Source organism: Nerophis ophidion, linkage group LG11 (assembly GCF_033978795.1).
Source record: "Nerophis ophidion isolate RoL-2023_Sa linkage group LG11, RoL_Noph_v1.0, whole genome shotgun sequence".
Lineage (NCBI taxonomy): Eukaryota > Metazoa > Chordata > Actinopteri > Syngnathiformes > Syngnathidae > Nerophis > Nerophis ophidion.
Window position 1 is genome coordinate 1,300,681 of NC_084621.1, and position 23,067 is coordinate 1,323,747.

General features: G+C 40.7%; 1 protein-coding gene across 3 annotated transcripts in view; it reads right to left on the reverse strand.

Moving 5' to 3' along the window:
- Positions 1-23,067, reverse strand: part of si:ch73-22o12.1 (nectin-2) — a 359,691-nt gene that overhangs the window by 202,376 nt on the left and 134,248 nt on the right. For all 3 annotated transcript variants that reach the window (XM_061914808.1, XM_061914807.1, XM_061914806.1), the window contains exons 2-3: positions 12,906-13,015; positions 10,172-10,421 (exon numbers count right to left, since the gene is read on the reverse strand). In XM_061914808.1, coding sequence (XP_061770792.1) covers positions 10,172-10,421; positions 12,906-13,015 — 360 coding nt within the window. The remainder of the gene's footprint in view (positions 1-10,171; positions 10,422-12,905; positions 13,016-23,067) is intronic.

Sequence of the window (23,067 nt, forward strand, 5' to 3'; positions counted from 1 at the left end):
TAGGATATTTCTGGAAAATCCCTTATCTGCTTATTGTGTTACTAGTGTTTTAGTGAGATTATATAGTACCTGAAAGTCGGAGGGGTGTGGCTACGGGTGTGGTGACCGCCAGTGTCTCCGGTGGGAGGAGGTAAGAGGGTCCGCAGCTGCAGGAGGACGCAAGCTCTGCTCATAACTACGGTAAGAGCCGACTTATTACCACAATTTTCTCACCGAAACTTGCCGCTTGACATGTGGTCGGGAACCGTGTTCGCTTGACTGCTCTGTTCCATAGTAAAGCTTCACCTTCGGGAATGTAAACAATGAAACACCGGCTGTGTTTGTGTTGCTAAAGGCAGCTGCAATACACCGCTTCCCACTTACAGCTTTCTTCTTTGACTTCTCCATTATTAATTAAACAAATTGCAAAAGATTCAGCAACACAGATGGCCAGAATACTGTGGAATTATGCGATTAAAGCAGACTACTTTTAGACATGAGCGGTGCTGGGAGAGCATGTCCGATACAACCGGTGACGTCACGCACATGCGTCATCATAAGCGTCATCATTCCGCAACGTTTTCAACAGGATACCTCGCGGGAAATTTAAAAAATTGCAATTTAGTAAACTAAAGCGGCCGTATTGGCATGTGTTGCAATGTTAATATTTCATCATTGATATATAAACTATCAGACTGCGTGGTGGCTAGTAGTGGCTTTCAGTAGGACTTTAAGACTTTAATGAGTAGGACAGGAGGACACAAATGATATCAACACTAGCATAGCTATGTGAGCTACAGTGCAAACATGACAGTCAACATAATCCACCGCACACAAATGCTTGGTTAGAACGTGATGAAGAATGTAACAGATGTAGGCTGACCAGCATAATGACAAGTCTCTGCATCATTAGACAGACAGGAACCAGAGGCACTGGCCAAGGTTAGCCCAAGTGTTCCGTTGCATTAACAAGACGACAATTGATCTGACAATACCACTTATCATGGCAATTAAGCACCGACAGGACACACTTTTGACCTACACACCACCTTTGGGAGAATGGAGAAGCTGCATTTACAAATATGGTAAGATAGGATCAATAAGGACACTGTGACGTGTGAGCAATGGAAGACTGTCTCCATTTGTATGCATGGACCAGATGACATCTTGGAGTTAAGTGCAAGGCCAAACATTACAATATTATTTGTTTTGTGACTTGGCCACAGAAATTCAGAATTCAGATCTTGGGCACATTGGACTACAATTGCAGATATACAAACTAGGGCTGGGCGATATGGACTTTTTTTAATATCTCAATATTTTTAGGCCATATTGCGATATAAGATATATATCTCAATATTTTGCCTTAGTCTTTAATTAATATTTGATGCATATAATGACAGCAGTATGATGATTCTATGTGTCTACATTCAAACATTCTTCTTCATACTGCATTCATATATGCTACTTTTAAACTTTCATGCAGAGAGGGAAATCACAACTAAGTCAATTGAGCAAAAGTGTATTTATTAAACAGTTATTAAGCAGTGGCACAAACATTCATGTCATTTCCTAAACAGAAAGTGCAACATTTTCAGAGACATTTTAAGTGTCAAAAAAAATTAGCTGCAAAGTAGGAAATCAAATACGATATTTTTCGGACTATAAGTCGCAGTTTATTTCATAGTTTGGCCGGGGGTGCGGGTGAAATATGTGTGAAATTATTAACACATTGCCGTAAAATATCAAAATATTATTTATCTCATTTGCAGAAGTGACGAAGAAAATGTCAGCAATCGTCACACACACGTCAATCAGAATTTGGCGGGGGAGGGTCATGGCAGAAGTGCATTGTGGGTCATGGAATGCTAACTGCTATATGCTACTGCCGTAGCTATTAAAATGGATCATTTCATCGTTGGCGGCAACTTATAAAAACTGAGAAGGGCTGAACAAAAGGAGATCATGTAGTGCAGATTACAAGCTGGATGTAGTAAAATATGCAGCAGAAAACGACAAAAGGAAGCGGCGCATACCTTTGGAGTTATAAAGAAATATAATCATGTGTGCTTACGGACTGTATCCCTGCAGACTGTATTGATCTATAATGTATATATTGTGTTTTTTATGTACATTTAATATTAAATATATGTTTTATTTTTTTTTATTTCTTGTGTGGCCTGGTATCAATCGGTACCGGACCAGTGGTTGGAGACCACTGTGTTAGGTTACTACCGACATTATTAAATTGAGTTGACTATTTTTTTTCATCCGGTGTTGATCTGGAAATGTTTGCCTCTGCATTTTGATGGTGTGGGCGTGTGGCAGCGAACGGAGATGTTGACATGCGGAGTAAGCACTCTTCATTCTCTAGCAGGTGACTTTTCAAATGATGCTACGTATTAGCAGTAATGCTACTTTTTGTAGCAACACTTTTGGCCCACACTTGACAAATTAAAGTTGTCTGTTCGACATATGGTCCATGGTTTTCGCCCGGAAAAGGGTGGAGTGCCATCTCCGGGTTGGGGAGGAGACCCTGCCCCAAGTGGAGGAGTTCAAGTACCTAGGAGTCTTGTTCACGAGTGAGGGAAGAGTGGATCGTGAGATCGACAGGCGGATCGGTGCGGCGTCTTCAGTAATGCGGACGTTGTATCGATCCGTTGTGTTGAAGAAGGAGCTGAGCCGGAAGGCAAAGCTCTCAATTTACCGGTCGATCTACGTTCCCATCCTCACCTATGGTCATGAGCTTTGGGTCATGACCGAAAGGATAAGATCACGGGTACAAGTGACCGAAATGAGTTTCCTGTCTCTCCCTTAGAGATAGGGTGAGAAGCTCTGCCATCCGGGAGGAATTCAAAGTAAAGCCGCTGCTCCTCCACATCAAGAGGAGCCGGATGAGGTGGTTCGGGCATCTGGTCAGGATGCCACCCGAACGCCTCCCTAGGGAGGTGTTTAGGGCACGTCCAACCGGTAGGAGGCCACGGGGAAGACCCAGGACACGTTGGGAAGACTATGTCTCCCGGCTGGCCTGGGAACGCCTCGGGATCCCCCGGGAAGAACTAGACGAAGTGGCTGGGGAGAGGGAAGTCTGGGCTTCCCTGCTTAGGCTGCTGCCCCCGCGACCCGACCTCGGATAAGCGGAAGATGATGGATGGATGGATGGATGGATGGATGTTCAAGTGAAGTCAAGTCAGCTTTATTTGTCAATTTCTTTACATGTAAGACATACAAAGGAATCAAAATTATGTTTCTCACTCTCCCATGCGCGGACAAAAAGAAAAAGAAAACACAACAGTAAAGTGCAACGTGAATATGTCTACCTACTGTTCGACATATTCCCACAGCCAGACGATGGACCCCCTGCTGTTTTTCTTGGGAATTAATTTTTCCTTCATTCACACCTTCTGTCTCACGTATTACCACTCGCACGGCTCTGCTAGCATCACAGCTAAAGTTACCCATGCTGCTACCTCTCTGCTCCGCGAGGGCGTATACGTACGTGACGTATGAGGTGAGTGTGTGTGATGTATGAGGTGAGAGTGTGTGACGTGTGTAAGAAGGTGTGCTTGCTTGTCTGTGAGAAGGAGAGACAGGAAAGAGCGAGAAGAGCCTGTAATGTAACTGCGTGAGAACGTATTCTCAAATATCCCAATATAGTCATTTTCTATATCGACATATATCGTGTCTATCGATATATCGCCCAGTCCTAATACAAAATACCGCACCCAGAACACTGTGAGCTGTTTTTTGTTAACAGCAAAGTGCGGAGGAGTAATGCCAATCACATGAAGATCAATATAAGTCCCCCCAGAAACCAATAAGTTGGAGAATATCTCTGCATTTAACCTTTTGGCTGGAAAATGTCAGCGCTCAATCATTCTGTCCTCTGTGATATTTTGTCATTACGAGCTCTGGATTCGTCCAGAAAGGTCTGAGTGCCATCATGCTTTTGGCCTTTTAAACCCATCCTAAACACAAGTAGATCCAACATTGACATAAATCCCTGAGGGCTTCCATTAGACAGCAAACCTGCAGAAACTAACTTAGACTGGACTCTCCTTTCTGGTAGGTGGTGATGTACCTGCAGTACAGGGGGGGCTATTGCTGCATTCACAACAGCTGGGGAGTGAATAAGGTTGCATAATCCCATACAACAATGGTGGTGCCTTCTAAAATATTGTACGTTAATTTACAAACTATACCCATTTGTATTTTGGTAAACAAGACTGTCGTTTAACAGCGCTGATTGTCCGTCATTCCAAATTTCAGGAGACTGCCAAGAAAAGATTAGCTGTGTAGTCAAAGACTGCCGACAGCCGACAAATGATCTCTTCGCAAACAAAGCCAATACTAGCTTATCACAGACGTCAGCCATGTTTATTGTTTACGCTTGACTGGAAGGTCTTGAAGCTTCCTGCAGCACAAAAAGCGACATCAGTTACAGAACATAACAGATGCAATTAGCTGTGATGTTTCTCAGAAAGTCCCCAGTGGTCCGTTAGTAACTTAGTGGTTAAGTGTGTAGCTTCTAATATGCCATCGTCTACATTTTTTTAAAAGAGAAACTCTGATACTTTTGGCAGGGGGCTGGGCAAGGAGGGGTTCATTTGCATCAAAAAGGACAGACAACCAAAACAAATCCTTTTCAGGCATAATCAGAGCGGGGGTTAAATTTATAGAACACAATTGATAGCCGAGGCAGTTCCAAGTGCTCGGCGGATGCCTAAAACATTTAAAGGCCTATTGAAATTAGATTTTTTTTTTTTTTTAAACGGGGATAGCAGCTCCATTCTATGTGTCATACTTGACCATTTCGCGATATTGCCATATTTTTGCTGAAAGGATTTAGTAGAGAACATCCACGATAAAGTTGGCAACTTTTGGTCGCTAATAAAAAAGCCTTGCCTGTACCGGAAGTAGCAGACGATGTGCGCGTGACATCACGGGTTGTGGAGCTCCTCACATCTGAACATTGTTTACAATCATGGCCACCAGCAGCGAGAGCGATTCGGACTGAGAAAGCAACGATTCCCCCATTGATTTGAGCGAGGATGAAAAATTTGTGGATGAGGATAGTGAGAGTGAAGGACTACAAAAAATGTTAAAAAGACGAGGGCAGTGGGAGCAATTCAGATGTTATTACACATTTACTAGGATAAGTCTGGAAAATCCCTTATCTGCTTATTGTGTTACTGGTGTTTTAGTGAGATTATATGGTACCTGAAAGTCGGAGGGGTGTGGCCACGGGTGTGGTGACCGCCAGTGGTCCCGGTGGGAGGAAGTAAGAGACTCCGCAGCTGCAGGAAGGTGCAAGCTCGGCTCATGTCTACGGTAAGAGCCGACTTATTACCACCATTTTTTCACCGAAACCTGCCGATTGACATGTGGTAGAGAACCATGTTCGCTTGACCGCTCTGTTCCAGAGTAAATATTGACCTTCGGGAATGTAAACAAGGAAACACCGGCTGTGTTTGTGTTGCGGAAGATAGATAGATGGCTGGATGGATGGATGCCATCATGTCTTCAGGAAGACTGTCCCAAAACATATTGGATATGCTTTGGGACAATACATTTTCCTAAATGTAGATTAGAAACATCAGAGGTCCTCATTAAGAAATACAGGGTTTCTAATTAATGCATTTGATCATAATCCAGCACCATGGCAAGATGGAAGCCGCCACACCTTAAAAATACAGTGGGGCAAAAAGTATTTAGTCAGCCAGCGATTGTGCAAGTTCTCCCACTTCAAATGATGACAGAGGTCTGTCATTTTCATCATAGGTACACTTCAACTGTGAGAGACAGAATGGGAAAAAAAATCCAGGAATTCACATTGTAGGAATTTAAAAGAATTTGTAAATGATGGTGGAAAATAAGTATTTGGTCAACCATTCAAAGCTCTCACTGATGGAAGGAGGTTTTGGCTCCAAATCTCAGGATACATGGCCCCATTCATTCTTTCCTTAACACGGATCAATCGTCCTGTCCCCTTAGCAGAAAAACAGCCCCAAAGCATGATGTTTCCACCCCCATGCTTCACAGTAGGTGTGGTGTTCTTGGGATGCAACTCAGTATTCTTCTTCCTCCAAACACCACCAGTTGAGTTTATAGCAAAAAGTTCTATTTTGGTTTCATCTGACCACATGACATTCTCCCAATCCTCTGCTGTATCATCCATGTATCCATTTTGGTATAAACTCAACTGGTGGTGTTTGGAGGAAGAAGAATACTGAGTTGCATCCCAAGAACACCATACCTACTGTGAAGCATAGGGGTGGAAACATCATGCTTTGGGGCTGTTTTTCTGCTAAGGGGACAGGACGATTGATCCGTGTTAAGGAAAGAATGAATGGGGCCATGTATCCTGAGATTTGGAGCCAAAACCTCCTTCCATCAGTGAGAGCTTTGAATGGTTGACCAAATACTTATTTTCCACCATCATTTACAAATACATTCTTTAAAATTCTTACAATGTGAATTCCTGGATTTTTTATCCCATTCTGTCTGTCACAGTTGAAGTGTACCTATGATGAAAATGACAGACCTCTGTCATCATTTGAAGTGGGAGAACTTGCACAATCGCTGGCTGACTAAATACTTTTTTTGCCACACTGTTTTATGTGAAAACAAATGAAAGTATTGTAGCCTTCAGTCCTCCATATTATTTGGACCACAAGAATGCATCCTAAATGTACATTAGAATCATCACAGGTCCTCTTTAAGTAATACAGGGTTTCCATCAGGGCTGGGCGATATATCGATATACTCGATATAGAAAATGACTACATTGTGATATTGGAGTATACGTTCTCACGCAGTTGCTTTTAGCTTCAGGCATTACACTACAGGCTCTTTGCACTCTTTCTTGTCTCTCCTTCTCAGACAGCAAGGGCACAAACTTACAGATGTCACATACTGTCACCTCATACATCACATACTGTCACCTCATACATCACATACTGTCACCTCATACATCACATACTGTCACCTCATACATCACATACTGTCACTTCATACATCACATACGTATACGCCCTTGCGGAGCAGAGAGGTAGCAGCATGGGTAACGTTAGCTGTGATGCTAGCTGAGGAGTGCGTGTGGTAATACGAGAGCAATAATGCTACAAAAAGTAGCATTATTGCTAATATGTAGCATGATTTGAAAAGACACCTAGTAGAGAATGAAGAGTGCTCTCCATTCGGTGCCACATGCCAACACCAACAAAATGCTGAAGCAAACATTTCCAGATCAACACCGTATGAAAAAACTAGTCAAAAACAAAAGGAGATCATGTCCGCACTAACCTGCCACAAAGCAAAAGATGAACACTATTTGATTTCCTATTATGCAGCTCATTTTTATTTGACAGTTATTAAAATATCTTGTGTGACATCATTCACAAAAGTGCACTTTATTTGTTTTAAACTATTGTAGTGGAGTTCTGTACAAAAAGTTCACTTTAATTTAGTGTTTTGATATGTCATTTTAGTGACATCATGCACAAAAGTGCACTTATAGCTTGTTTTAAAATGTCTCTAACAATCTTGCACTTTCTGTTTTGAAATGACATGAATATTTGTGCCACTGCTTAATAACTGTTTAATAAATACAGTTTTGCAGAATTGACTTATTTGTGATTTCCCTCTCTGCATGAAAGTTTAAAAATGAGCATTTCACAGTATCATGTTAGACCCGCTCCACATCCATTGCTTTCCTCCTCTCCAAGGTTCTCATAGTCATCATTGTCACCGACGTCCCACTGGGTGTGAGTTTTCCTTGCCCTTATGTGGGCCTACCGAGGATGTCGTAGTGGTTTGTGCAGCCCTTTGAGACACTAGTGATTTAGGGCTATATAAGTAAACATTGATTGATTGATTGATATATTAATGCAGTATGAAGAAGAATGTTTTAATGTAGACACATAGAATTATCATACTGTTGTGATTATATGCATCAAGTGTTCATTCAAGACTAAGGCAAAATATTGAGATATATATCGTGTATCGCAATATGGCCTAAAAATATCCAGATACTAAAAAAAGCCCATATCGCCCGTCCCCAGTTTCCATTTACTGTTCTTGATCGTGGTCCAGTGCCACGGCAAAATGAAAGCCGCCACACCTTAAAAATAAGTTGTCGGTTTTCTATTTGAAAACTAATAAAAGTAATGTAATGGAGCCTTCTATCCTCCATATTATCTGGACCACAAAATGTGTCCTAAATGTACGTTAGAATCATTTTAGGTGCTCTATAACACATACATACATTTATTTAGTCTTCCTAGAACAAGAGTTCCGCTTTTATTCAGGGTGGCATTGTAATTCAGGTCAATATGGTTAAACTACGGTTTGCAAGACTGTTTTACTCCCGGAGTTGGCAGATTATTTTCATTGTGTTGAGAAATACAGATGATGGTGAGTCCCAAAAAGGAATATAGCTAGGGTGGTCTTACACTCAGTATAATCATACTTGCCAACCTTGAGACCTCCGAATCCAGGATATGGGGGTGGGTGGTGGTTTGGTGGTAGCTGGGGCTGTATATTGTAGCATCCCGGAAGAGTTAGTGCTGCAAGGGGTTCTGGTTATTTTTTTCTGTTGTGTTTATGCTGTGTTACGGTGCGGATGTTCTCCCGAAATGTGTTTGCCATTCCTGTTTGGTGTGGGTTCACAGCGTGGCGCATATTTGTAACAGTGTTAAAGGGGAACATTATCACCAAACCTATGCAAGCGTCAATATATACCTTGATGTTGCAGAAAAAAGACCATATATTTTTTTAACCGATTTCCGAACTCTAAATGGGTGAATTTTGGCGAATTAAACGCCTTTCTGTTTATCGGTCTTTTAGCGATGACGTCAGAACGTGACGTCACTGAGGTAACACACCCGCCATTTTCATTTTCAAAACATTACAAACACCGGGTCTCAGCTCTGTTATTTTCCGTTTTTTCGAGTATTTTTTGGAACCTTGGAGACATCATGCCTCGTCGGTGTGTTGTCGGAGGGTGTAACAACACTAACAGGGAGGGATTCAAGTTGCACCACTGGCAAGAAATCTGCCGCCAGACCCCCATTGAATGTACCAGAGTGTCTGCATATTTTACCGGCGATGCTAAGACAGACATGGCACAGAGATGTATGGATAACCTGCAGATGCATTTGCAACCATTAAGTCAACGAAATCACAAAGGTGAGTTTTGTTGATGTTGTTGATTTATGTGCTAATCAGACATATTTGGTCGCAGCATGACTGCCAGCTAATTGATGCTAACATGCTACACTAATCGATGCTAACATGCTATTTACGCTAGCTGTATGTACATTTGAACCTAGATACCCACATTTAATGCGAAACAAACACTTACCAATCGACGGATTTAAGTTGCTCCAGTGTCACAAGATGCGAAAGTCCTGATCGTTTGGTCCGCACATTTTACCGGCGATGCTAATAAGGCAGCCATGCTATGGGCCATTTCATTAGGTACACCCACGCTATGGCCGAATAGCGTCAATAGCTATTCGCTCAATAGCTTCAATTTCTTTTTCAATTTTGTTTTCGCTATCCGCCTCCATACTCCGACCATCTGTTTTAATACATGCGTAATCTGTTGAATCGCTTAAGCCGCTGAAATCCCAGTCTGAATCCGAGCTAATGTCGCTATATCTTGCTGTGGCAACCGCCATGTTGTTTGTATTGGCAGCACTGTATGACGTCACAGGGAAATGGACAGTCGCATCGCAAATAGCGAATATCAAAAACTTTAAAGCTTTTTTAGGGATATTCCGGGAGGTGTAAAATTAAAAAATTTTTTTCGAAAAATAAAAAAAGCCACTGGGAACTGATTTTTATTGTTTTTAACCCTTTTGAAATTGTGATAATGTTCCTTTTTAAAGATGTTCATACGGCAACCCTCAGTGTGACCTGTATGGCTGTTGACCAAGTATGATTGCATTCACTTATGTAAATGTGAAAAGCCATGGATGGAAGAAAAGCGGGCGTGACGACAGCTTGTAGAGGACGCTAAAGGCAGTGCCTTCAAGGCACGCCCCCAATATTTGTGTCCGCGTGGAAATCAGGAGAAATTCGGGAGAAAGGTTGCCTTGGGAGATTGAAATTCGGGAGTCTCCCGGGAAAATGGTGAGGGTTGGCAAGTATGAGTCTAATAGCAATGATGAGGTTGAAGAAGACTTACACAGCATGATCAGCTCCGTGGTGCCCTGCTTACTGCCACCCGGGTAGGAAGCAAAGTCGCAGATGTACTTCCCCTCGTCCGTCATGTAGACGTCGTCGATCTGGATGGAGGGGCTGGCCATCTTGGGGGGGTTCTGCGTGAAGCGCACCCTGCCCTTGAGAGGCGACTCGGGGTAGTTTGGACCATGGGACGGGTGAAGCACGGCGATGTTCACACTCTCTCCTTCTTTGTCCTTGTAGCTCCACGTGACCTGGGTGGAGCGCAGATTGGGGGCACTAGTCAACTTCTTACACTCCCGCCTCGCAACTAATAGGAAAGGCCTCCATCATGCCGTAGAGCAGGGGTCACCAACGCCATGCCCGCGGGCACCAGGTCGCCCACAAGGACCAGATGAGTCGCCCGCTGGCCTGTTCTAAAAATAGCAGCACTTACCAGTGAGCTGCCTCTATTTTTTAAATGGTATTTATTTACTAGCAAGCTGGTCTCGCTTTGCTGGACATTTTTAATTCTAAGAGAGACAAAACTCAAATAGAATTTGAAAATACAAGAAAATATTTTAAAGACTTGGTCTTCACTTGTTCAAATATATGTATTCATATTCTTACTTTGCATCTTATAACTTTCAGAAAGACAATTTTAGAGAAAAAAATACAACCTTAAAAATGATTTTAGGATTTTTAAACACATATACCTTTTTACCTTTTAAATTCCTTCCTCTTCTTTCCTGACAATTTAAATCAATTTTCAAGTATTTTTTTTTTTTATTGTAAAGAATAATAAATACATTTTGATTTGATTCTTCATTTTAGCTTCTGTTTTTTCGACAAAGAATATTTGTGAAATCTTTCTTCAAACGTAATATGATTACAATTCAAAAAAATTATTCTGGCAAATCTAGAAAATCTGTAGAATCAAATTTAAATCTTATTTCTAAGTCTTTTGAATTTCTTTTAAAAAATGTTGTTCTGGAAAATGTAGAAGAAATAATTATTTTCTGTTAGAAATATAGCTTGGTCCAATTTGTTATATATTCTAAGAAAATGCAGATTGGCTTTTAACATATTTAAAACATGTCATCGAAATTCTTAAATTAATCTTAATCAGGAAAAAATACTAATGATGTTCCATAAATTATTTGTTGAATTTTTTCAAAAAGATTCAAATGAGCTAGTTTTTATGTTTTTTTTTTTTGGTAGAATTTTGGATTTTAAAGAGTCGAAATTGAAGATAAACTATGTTTCAAATATAGTTTTCTTTTTTTTTCCTGTTTTCTCCTCTTTTAAACCGTTCAATTAAGTGTTTTTTCCATCATTTATTCTCTACAAAAAAACCTTCCGTAAAAGGATAAAAAATATACGATGGAATGACAGACAGAAATACCCATTTTTTTTATATATATATATATATATATATATATACATATATATATATATACATATATACATATATATATTGAAGCTAAATTGGGCAAATTGGCTATTTCTGGCAATTTCTTTAATAATAATAATGGATTAGATTTATATCGCGCTTTTCGATTGTTAGATACTCTAAGTGCTCACAGAGAAGTGGGAAGCCATCATTCATTCACACATTGTGGTGGTAAGCTACTTCTGTAGCCACAGCTGCCCTGGGGTAGACTGACGGAAGCGTGGCTGCCAGTTTGCACCTACGGTCCCTCCGACCACCACCTATCATTCATTCATCATTCATTCACCAGTGTGAGCGGCACCGGGGGCAAAGGGTGAACTGTCCTGCCCAAGGACACAACGGCAGCGCTGTTTTGGATGTCAATAGGTGGGAAGCAAACCTGCAACCCTCAGGTTTCTGGCACGGCCGCTCTACCCACTACGCCATGCCGCCCCAGAGCTACTTAAGTGTGTATCAAACTGGTAGCCCTTCGGATTAATCAGTTCCTGTTTTCTCCTCTTTTAAACCGTTCAATTAAGTGTTTTTTCATCATTTATTCTCTACAAAAAAACTTCCGTAGAAGGAAAAAATATATACGATGGAATAACAGACAGAAATACCCATTTTCTTATATTATATATATATATATACATATATATATATATATGTATATATATATATATATATATATATATATATATTTATTGAAGCTAAATTGCGCAAATTGGCTATTTCTGGCAATTTATTGAAGTGTGTATCAAACTGGTAGCCCTTGGCATTAATCAGTGCCCAAGAAGTAGTTCTTGCTTTCAAAAAGGTTGGTGACCCCTGCCATAGAGGCTGCATAGAGAGCACCAAAAAAAAGTCACAAAAGTGGAGCAGGTACTGTATTAATATGGATGGGCATTTTCAGGAGCAGCACGCCCCCCCCCCCATCACTACCCCCAGGCGCCCTCTCAGCTGCTCCGAGAGACTTTCCACTTCATTGAGATGCAACTAAGAAGCGTCCCCATTACCATATTCAATCCCCTAAGGCGAAATGAAGCTTAGCATTGTTTGTTTGGCGTAATAAAACATTAAGCCTAAATGTGATAAAAACCTATTACTAGCCGTAGGATTATTTCTCTTGGCCATGATTTGTTAGATTAAGATTTAATGCAGCAAGCAAACAAGGCAGCGGTCCTAAAACCGCCTTTTCGATTGAGACTAGCGAGCGAGAGAGCCAGGCAACTTTAAATGTTGGCACAGGGAGGTGCAATTTTGGGCGTTTCTATTCAGAGACTTTGCATAACATCACCAAGAAAAACATGCACTGTGCTTGGCTAACCATCGTGAGCTGGATCCCTGTGGTGTCCGTGAAGGCACAGCGCAGGTTCACCGTCTGACCCGGATATGACAACACCTCCGGCTCCACCTTCACTTGCTGACCTGACGCCCCTATAAAACACACACAGAAAAGAAATAGAAACATTCATTTACGCCGTTACTTTTTGTGCTCAAAGGCAGTGAGGCGATGAGAAAAGCGGCAGCACATAATAAAAGCCTCCTGGTGACAAATGGGTTACAGCACTGAAGTGTCCGCTGCAACACACGCAGGTAGAACAAGAGCCTGCATAACTGTTGCCTGCGTGGACACTGAGACGGGCCCAAATAGAAAGTGACACAAGCACACACACAAATGAAGGCAGCTGTACACAAGCCATAAATCATCCAGATGGGATATGCATTTCCATTGCCGATACCAACGCATTCCTGCGTAACGACAGGGAGTCAAAATAAATAGGGTTTTGTTACACTGCGAGAAACTGAGTGCTGCAGCCTGAGTACCACAATCTGTCAGTGTGTGTGTGTGTGTGTGTGTGTGTGTGTGTAATCCAGGCCTCTGTGAAAATGTAATTACTTGTATGAGTAAGCCGGCATTAAGTATATGTCAGCAAGATGGCACCTGTTTCAAGTAAAAGTGGATTACCTGAAAAACTTCAAATGTCTGGAGCTCAAGCCTACACGTGCCACGGTCTGTGTGTGCGTGTGTGTGTGTGTGTGTGTGTGTGTGTGTGTGTGCGTGCGTGCGTGTGTGTGTTCATGCTTACTGTACAATTTTAGAATAGACTCACAGTAGCACCTTGACTTACAAGCTGTTTCTCAGCTAATCGCTATGCATTAAAGGGGTCGTAGTAGTGCTGGGCGATACGGCCTTTTTTTAATACCTCAATATTTTTAGGCCATATCTCGATATTTTGCCTTCGTCTGGAATGAACACTTGATGCATATAATGACAGCAGTATGATGATTCTATGTGTCTACATTCAAACATTCTTCTTCATACTGCATTCATATATGCTCATTTTTAAACTTTCATGAACTAAGTCAATTGACCAAAACTGCATTTATTAAACAGTTATTAAGCAGTGGCACAAACATTCATGTCATTTCCAAAACAGAAAGTGGAAGATCCTCAGAGACATTTTAAAACAAGCTATTAGTGCACTTTTGTGCATGATGTCACTAAGATGACATATCAAAACAACACTAAATTAAAGTGCACTTTTTGTACAGAATGCCACTACAATAGTTTAAAACAAATAAAGTGCACTTTTGTGCATGATGTCACACAAGATATTTCAATAACTGTTAAATATTTATTTAATACACAGTTATTAAGCAGTGGCACAAACATTCATGTCATTTCCAAAACAGAAAGTGTAAGATTGTCAGAGACATTTTAAAACAAGCTATAAGTGCACTTTTGTGCATGATGTCACTAAGATGACAGATCAAAACAACACTAAATTAAAGTGCACTTTTTGTACAGAACGCCACTACACTATTTTAAAACAAATAAAGTGCACTTTTGTGCATGATGTCACACAAGATATTTCAATAACTGTCAAATAAAAATGAGCTGCATAATAGGAAATCAAATAGTGTATGTCCTTGTGTATGTGGTAAGTTACTACGGACGTTATTAAATTCTGTTGCTGACTTTTTTTTTTCATACGGTGTTGATCTGGAAATGTTTGCCTCGGCATTTTGATGCTGTGGGCTTGTGGCATCGAATGGAGATGTTGACATGCGGAGTAAGCACTCTTCATTCTCTAACAGGTGACTTTTCAAATGATCCTACATATTAGCAGTAATGCTACTTTTTCATTCAAGGTTTCTTAACCTTGAATGAACACTTGATGCATATAATGACAGCAGTATGATGATACTATGTGTCTACAGTCAAACATTCTTCTTCATACTGCATTAATATATGCTACTTTTAAACTTTCATGCAGAGAGGGAAATCACAACTAAGTTAATTGACCAAAACTGTATTTATTAAACATTTATTAAGCAGTGGCACAAAAATTCATGTCATTACCAAAACAGAAAGTGCAAGATTGTCAAACACATTTAAGTGTCAAATAAAAATGAGCTGCATAATAGGAAATCAAATAGTGTTTGTCCTTCGTTATGTGGTACATACGTTACTACGGACATTATTAAATTGTTTTGGAGAAGGAGATGTTGACATGCGGAGTAAACACCCTTCATTCTCTAGCAGGTGACTTTTCAAATGATGCTACATATTAGCAGTAATGCTACTTTTTGTAGAAGCACTTTTGGCCCACACTTGACAAATTACGGTTGTCTGTTCGACATATTCCCGCTTGAAGCCAAACCACCGCCAGACGATGGACCCCCTGCTGTTTTTCTTGGGAATTAATTCTTCTTTCATTCGCACCTTCTTTCTCTCATGTTACCACTCGCATGACTACGCCCGAGGGATTGAAGGTCCGTATTATCATCGCTTATGTGCAGCTATCGTTATCAGCTATCGTTACCCATGCTGCTACCTCTCTGCTCCGCGAGGGCGTATACGAATGTGACCTATGACCTGGCAGTATGTGACGTGTGAGGTGACAGTATGTGACGTGTGAGGTGACAGTATGTGATGTATGAGGTGACAGTATGTGACGTATGACCTGACAGTATGTGAGGTATGAGGTGACAGTATGTGACGTGTGAGGTGACAGTATGTGAGGTATGAGGTGACAGTATGTGAGGTATGAGGTGACAGTATGTGAGGTATGAGGTGACAGTATGTGACGTGTGAGGTGACAGTATGTGACGTATGAGGTGACAGTATGTGACGTGTGAGGTGACAGTATGTGAGGTATGAGGTGACAGTATGTGAGGTATGAGGTGACAGTATGTGATGTATGAGGTGACAGTATGTGATGTATGAGGTGACAGTATGTGAGGTATGAGGTGACAGTATGTGAGGTATGAGGTGACAGTATGTGATGTATGAGGTGACAGTATGTGATGTATGAGGTGACAGTATGTGACGTGTGAGGTGACAGTATGTGACGTGTGAGGTGACAGTATGTGACGTATGAGGTGACAGTATGTGATGTATGAGGTGACAGTATGTGAGGTATGAGGTGACAGTATGTGATGTATGAGGTGACAGTATGTGATGTATGAGGTGACAGTATGTGACGTGTGAGGTGACAGTATGTGACGTGTGAGGTGACAGTATGTGATGTATGAGGTGACAGTATGTTATGTATGAGGTGACAGTATGTGATGTATGAGGTGACAGTATGTGATGTATGAGGTGACAGTATGTGATGTATGACCTGACAGTATGTGATGTATGACCTGACAGTATGTGAGGTGTGAGGTGACAGTATGTGACGTATGAGGTGACAGTATGTGACGTGTGAGGTGACAGTATGTGACGTGTGAGGTGACAGTATGTGAGGTATGAGGTGACAGTATGTGAGGTATGAGGTGACAGTATGTGAGGTATGAGGTGACAGTATGTGACATATGAGGTGACAGTATGTGAGGTATGAGGTGACAGTATGTGAGGTATGAGGTGACAGTATGTGACGTGTGAGGTGACAGTATGTGAGGTATGAGGTGACAGTATGTGAGGTATGAGGTGACAGTATGTGACGTATGACATGACAGTATGTGATGTGTGAGGTGACAGTATGTGATGTATGAGGTGACAGTATGTGATGTATGAGGTGACAGTATGTGAGGTATGAGGTGACAGTATGTGATGTATGAGGTGACAGTATGTGACGTGTGAGGTGACAGTATGTGACGTGTGAGGTGACAGTATGTGACGTGTGAGGTGACAGTATGTGAGGTATGAGGTGACAGTATGTGAGGTATGAGGTGACAGTATGTGAGGTATGAGGTGACAGTATGTGACATATGAGGTGACAGTATGTGAGGTATGAGGTGACAGTATGTGAGGTATGAGGTGACAGTATGTGACGTGTGAGGTGACAGTATGTGAGGTATGAGGTGACAGTATGTGAGGTATGAGGTGACAGTATGTGACGTATGACATGACAGTATGTGATGTGTGAGGTGACAGTATGTGATGTATGAGGTGACAGTATGTGATGTATGACCTGACAGTATGTGATGTATGACCTGACAGTATGTGATGTATGAGGTGACAGTATGTGAGGTATGAGGTGACAGTATGTGATGTATGACCTGACAGTATGTGATGTATGACCTGACAGTATGTGATGTATGAGGTGACAGTATGTGAGGTATGAGGTGACAGTATGTGAGGTATGAGGTGACAGTATGTGAGGTATGAGGTGACAGTATGTGACGTATGAGGTGAGAGTATGTGACGTATGACGTATGTGACCTATGACCTGACAGTATGTGACGTATGTAAGAAGGTGCGCTGGCTGTCTGTGAGAAGGAGAGACAACAAAGAGTGGGAGGAGCCTGTAGTGTAATGCCAGCAGCTAAAAGCAACTGCGTGAGAACGTATACTCCAATATCACCATATAGTCATTTTCTATATCGCCCAGAGACAAACCCGCGATATATTGTGTATATCGATATATCGCCCAGCTCTATCCAGAATATTTAAACGGTTCGTGGGGACACATAACCTCTCCTAGCGTTAACAACTCCATCATGCCAGAAATGAATCACATCCTCGCACAACCGGTCTCGATCGGGAGCTGCCAAGGGCCCCTGGTTCCCTCCCGTGCAACAAGACTTGAGATCGGCCCAGATTCAAACATCGGTTGGCCAACACGGTCTATGACAAGCTTGCAAAATCACACATACAATGAAACCAAATGCTCCCTTAAGAAAAACATTTACCCGCAAATCTAGTTCAGCCGGTTTATGATGAGCCAAAGCGGTTGTGTTGAATCACACACACACACACACACACACACACACACACACACACACACACACACACACACACACACACACACACACAGTCGGAACTCAAACCTATAGGATCAGAGATAAAAGAGCAATAACCACCGCACCTTTTCTTCTCCGGGGAGAATTGTGAGGTATCAATACGTGAAGGAGCGGGGAGGAATGAGTAAAAGAAAAGCGAGGAGGACGACGAAAACAGGGCCTTTCCTAGAATAACAGCTGCTCTCCCAGGACCAGCCCAATTTGCAAGCACAAAACAACACCCTTGGAGCCCACAGAGGAACCTTTGGACCAGCAGCAGGCGGCCCGTGGGAAGACAGCAAGAGAGGCAGCATTTCTCTCTCCAAAGTCCTCCAGCATTCCTGCACTTGAAGTTCTCCTGATAGCTTCATCGCACAAGCTCCTTGACTTCTGATCTTTCCTCAGTCTGGAAGCGGTCTGAACAAAGCGGGAGAAGTCTTGGTCCCTCAACTTGAACAAGCCCGACTCGCCGCTGATTAGCTGTGGGAATGGGAGTTGTACTCAAGGAGCGGGCGAAGCAAGAATGAGACTAGAGCTCTTGATTAGAGGGATTGAACAGGGATCCACACACTAAATGTCATGAAACAAAATGTGAAGTCGTGGTCCTAATTTAGTCATGTGACACTAAGGAAATGATTTGGATTCATATGGCACTTCATATTTCAAATTAGGGCTGGGCGATATACGCGATATGTCGCAGATTTGTCTTTGTGTGACATAGAAAATAACTACAGTGGGGCAAAAAAGTATTTAGTCAGCCAGCGATTGTGCAAGTTCTCCCACTTCAAAGGATGACAGAGGTCTGTCATTTTCATCATAGGTACACTTCAACTGGGAGAGACAGAATGTGAAAAAAACATCCAGGAATTCACATTGTAGGAATTTAAAATAATTTATTTGTAAATGATGGTGGAAAATAAGTATTTGGTCAACCATTCAAAGCTCTCACTGATGGAAGGAGGTTTTGGCTCCAAATCTCAGGATACATGGCCCCATTCATTCTTTCCTTAACACGGATCAATCGTCCTGTCCCCTTAGCAGAAAAACAGCCCCAAAGCATGATGTTTCCACCCCCATGCTTCACAGTAGGTATGGTGTTCTTGGGATGCAACTCAGTATTCTTCTTCCTCCAAACACCACCAGTTGAGTTTATACCAAAAAGTTCTATTTTGGTTTCATCTGACCACATGACATTCTCCCAATCCTCTGCTGTATCATCCATGTATCCATTTTGGTATCAACTCAACTGGTGGTGTTTGGAGGAAGAAGAATATTAATAATAGTGTCAGTCCAGTCCATAGTGGATCTAACATAATAGTGAGAGTCCAGTCCATAGTGGATCCAACATAATAGTGAGAGTCCAGTCCATAGTGGATCTAACAGACACGCGGTGGAGGGAGGAGTTACAACAGAGCGTAACAAGCCAAGAGGAAGAAACTAGCATTTAGAATAATAAATCAGGAAGGACAACAACAACACAGATAGATGATAGACATCTTCATGGCGCCTGTGGCCAAAGTCTCTGAACATTCTGTGGTTTTAAAGACACAAACGGTACATTAAATCAAGGATGCCGGCTTGCCAAGTTGGAATGTTAATCTATTTTTATTCCACTTCTCTAGTCTTCAATGTATATTTCTATGCTGTGTGGACTACAAGGACAAACAGTAAATGGGGCATCACTGCATACATCAGTAGTCAAGGGAGGAGCCTGGGAGACATATTAATAATAATGAAATGTGATGTCTTTAGAATATATCATTCTATAGGGTCATAAAAAGTGCCATGAAGATCACTGGCTGCTCTCTCTCCTCCTTAGATGAAGTCTACACTGCCAGCTGCCCCAAAAAGGCCCAAAACATCATAAAGGACCCAACTCACCCTGGACATAAAGTTTTTAAACTGAAGTCCTCAGGCAGGAGATACAGGACAATAAAATGCCGGACAAACCGACTTAAGAACACTTTTTACCTGAGAGCAATATTGTCGCTGAGCACAAGATGACAACAATGAGTGTGCATGTGAGCTCTATGCTTGCTAGTTTGATGTATTTTTATCTAATTATCTTTGTTATGTTTTTATGTGTTATGAAGTTGCACTAAATTAGTTCTGAACACAACTTTGTTGTACAATGTACAATAACGATATTTTCTATATTATACGATATATTTAAAATACACAATATAAAAATATACAACATAATAATTTGTGATGTCTAAATAATCAATTAAAAATGGAATCGCTCAAGCCCAAACATTCCTATCTCTCTGCACATATAGAAGCTTGTTAGTGAGCCCATTCTGCAGAATCTTTGTTGACTCATACTTTGCACTTGTTTTATTGATAACAACTGCAAAATAACTCAACATTGGGCCAAAAGAAGTTGTGTGTTCCAGCACTTTAATACAGGGGAGAAGTAGTGTTGTCCTGATACCAATAGTTTGGTACCCGTAACAATTATTTTCGATACTTTTCTAAATAAAGGGGACTGTAAAAGATTTCTTTATTGGCTTTATTTAAAAAAAAAAAATCTTACAGTACATTAAACATATGTTTCTTATTGCAAGTTTGTCCTTAAATAAAATAGTGAACATACAAGACAAGTCTTTTATTAGTAAGTAAGCAAACAAAGACTCCTAATTTAGTCTGCTGACGTATTCAGTAACATATTGTGTCATTTTCCATTCTATTATTATGTCAAAATTATTAAGGACAAGTGGTAGAAAATGAATTATTAATCTACTTGTTCATTTACTGTAAATACCTGCTCACTTTCTCTTTCAACATGTTCTATCTTCTGTTAAAATGTAATAATCACTTATTCTTCTGTTGTTTGAATGCTTATTAGTTTTGGATGATACCACAAATTTGGGTATCAATCCGATACCAAGTCATTACAGGATCAAACATTGGTCATAGTCACATATTTCCTGAGTTTATAAACATAATATACTTAAACATTTTTTAAAAAAGATCAAATTGACGTAATATAGAGATATTAAAAAAAGGCCATATCACCCAGCCTTAGCACAACCCAAGTGGGAAGTTAAATTTACTACAAAATAAAGACCTACGAATATAACTCATTTGGATTAAATCCTGTGTCGTTTTAATCCAGCAGCGACCTTTGAGTTCCGTGTAGTTCTGGAGTTTGTGTTAAGGTGGACGTGGACATGATAGACGTGTAGCATTTCAGCCATCTTCCGGGTATTGTGGTCGTGTTCATACAGTTTTGCCATCCAAGACAATCATCAATTTGATTATATTTTGCAAAATCGGTATTGGCCGTCAGGTGCTGCATTGCAAGACGTTTAAGAATTCATGAGCCCAGACAACGTTTGTTTCAGGAGCCTGTCCACATGTGGCATGAGCAAGCAGCAAAAAGCACGTCTGTCCTTCGGAAGAAATAAGAGAAGAGCCAACACAGGTCAACTTTTGCCCGGACTCAGCAGGGAGACAGGCTGGCCTTATGAGACACTGCCCAGCCCGAGGGGAAATGAACATTACACAGGAAGATGGAAGCAAGTCCATCCGAGGTATGGCGTTATCCAAGTGGCCACGACATTCTTATGCGAGGCAGACCTTCTTTTTTTTTCCTTCTAAAGAATAATTGTGAGTATAAATATTTAGAGAGTAGTGGTTATATGAAAAAATGGGGGGGCGAAGGTGGAGAGGCATGAGGAAGAACTAAGATAATTGCAGAATAAAAAGGCAGTTCAAGGGTAAGAGAACAAAAGCAAAGAATGAATAGAAGGAAAAGAAGAGCTGCAAAGACGTGTCGCCTCAGCTCTCTAAGACGGTGGTTCTCAAATGGGGGTACGCGAACCCTGGGGGGACTGGAAGGTATGCCAAGGGGTATGTGAGATATTTGTTTAATATTCTAAAAATAGCAACAATTCTAAAATTCTTTATAATTTATTTATTGAATAATACCGTAGTTTTCAGACTATAAGTTGCAATTTTTTTTATAGTTTGGCCAGGAGTGCGACTTATGTGTGAAATTATTAACACATTACCGTAAAATATTAAATAATATTATTTAGCTCATTCACGTAAGAGACTAGACGTTAGGGGTGTTGGGAAAAATCGATTCGAATACGTTGTGCGATTCAGAATCGATTCTCATTTTTTAAAAAATCGATTTTTTTTTTTTTTTTAACAATCCAACAAACCAATACACAGCAATACCATAACAATGCAATCCAATTCCAAAAGCAAACCTGAGCCAGCAACACTCAGAACTGCAATAAACAGAACAATTGAGAGGAGACACAAACACCACACAGAACAAAACAAAAGTAGTGAATATTATCAACAACAGTATCAATATTAGTTATCATTTCAGCATAGCAGTGATTAAAAATCCCTCATTGACATTATCATTAGACATTTATAAAAATAAAAAAAAAGAACAATAGTGTCACAGTGGCTTACACTTGCATGGCATCTCATAAGCTGGACAACACACTGTGTCCAATGTTTGCACAAAGATAAAATAACTCATATTTTTGCTTCCTTTAAGAGTTAAAACAAATGTACATTATTGCAATCAGTTGATAAAACATTGTCCTTTACAATTATAAAAGCTTTTTTAAAAAAAAAACCTACCACTCTGCTAGCATGTCAGCAGACTGGGGTAGATCCTGCTGAAATCTATGTATTGAATGAATACACAATCCTTTTCAATCGGAAAAATATCGTTTTTGAATCGAGAATGGTGTTGAACCGAAAAAAATCGATATATTATCGAATCGTGACCCCAAGAATCGATATTGAATCGAATCCTGGGACACCCAAAGATTCGCAGCGATACTAGACGTATAAGATTTGATGGGATTAAGCGATTAGGAGTGAGAGATAGTTTGGTAAAAGTATAGCATGTTCTATATGTTATATTTATTTTAATGACTCTTACCATAATATGTTAGGTTAACATACTGTCAGGTCGAGTTTGTGACGAACAACAAGATCCAGAGAAGGCGGCAGGAATTGTGCAGGAAAACATAATTTAACACTAAAACAACAACAAACAAAAGGGTACAAACAAAAGGCGCGCACAAGGCACAGAACAAACTTGGATATGAAAAAAAACTAGCACAAAGGCTAACTATAGATTAGAAACAAAAAACACTTACTGTGACACGAAGGAACTATGACATGAGCAGAGTGAACAGAAGTAGACACAGCTACAACGATAGGTATTAATGACAATGACAGGTAGTGGTGACAATAATCTAGCACTGACTGGAAGGGAA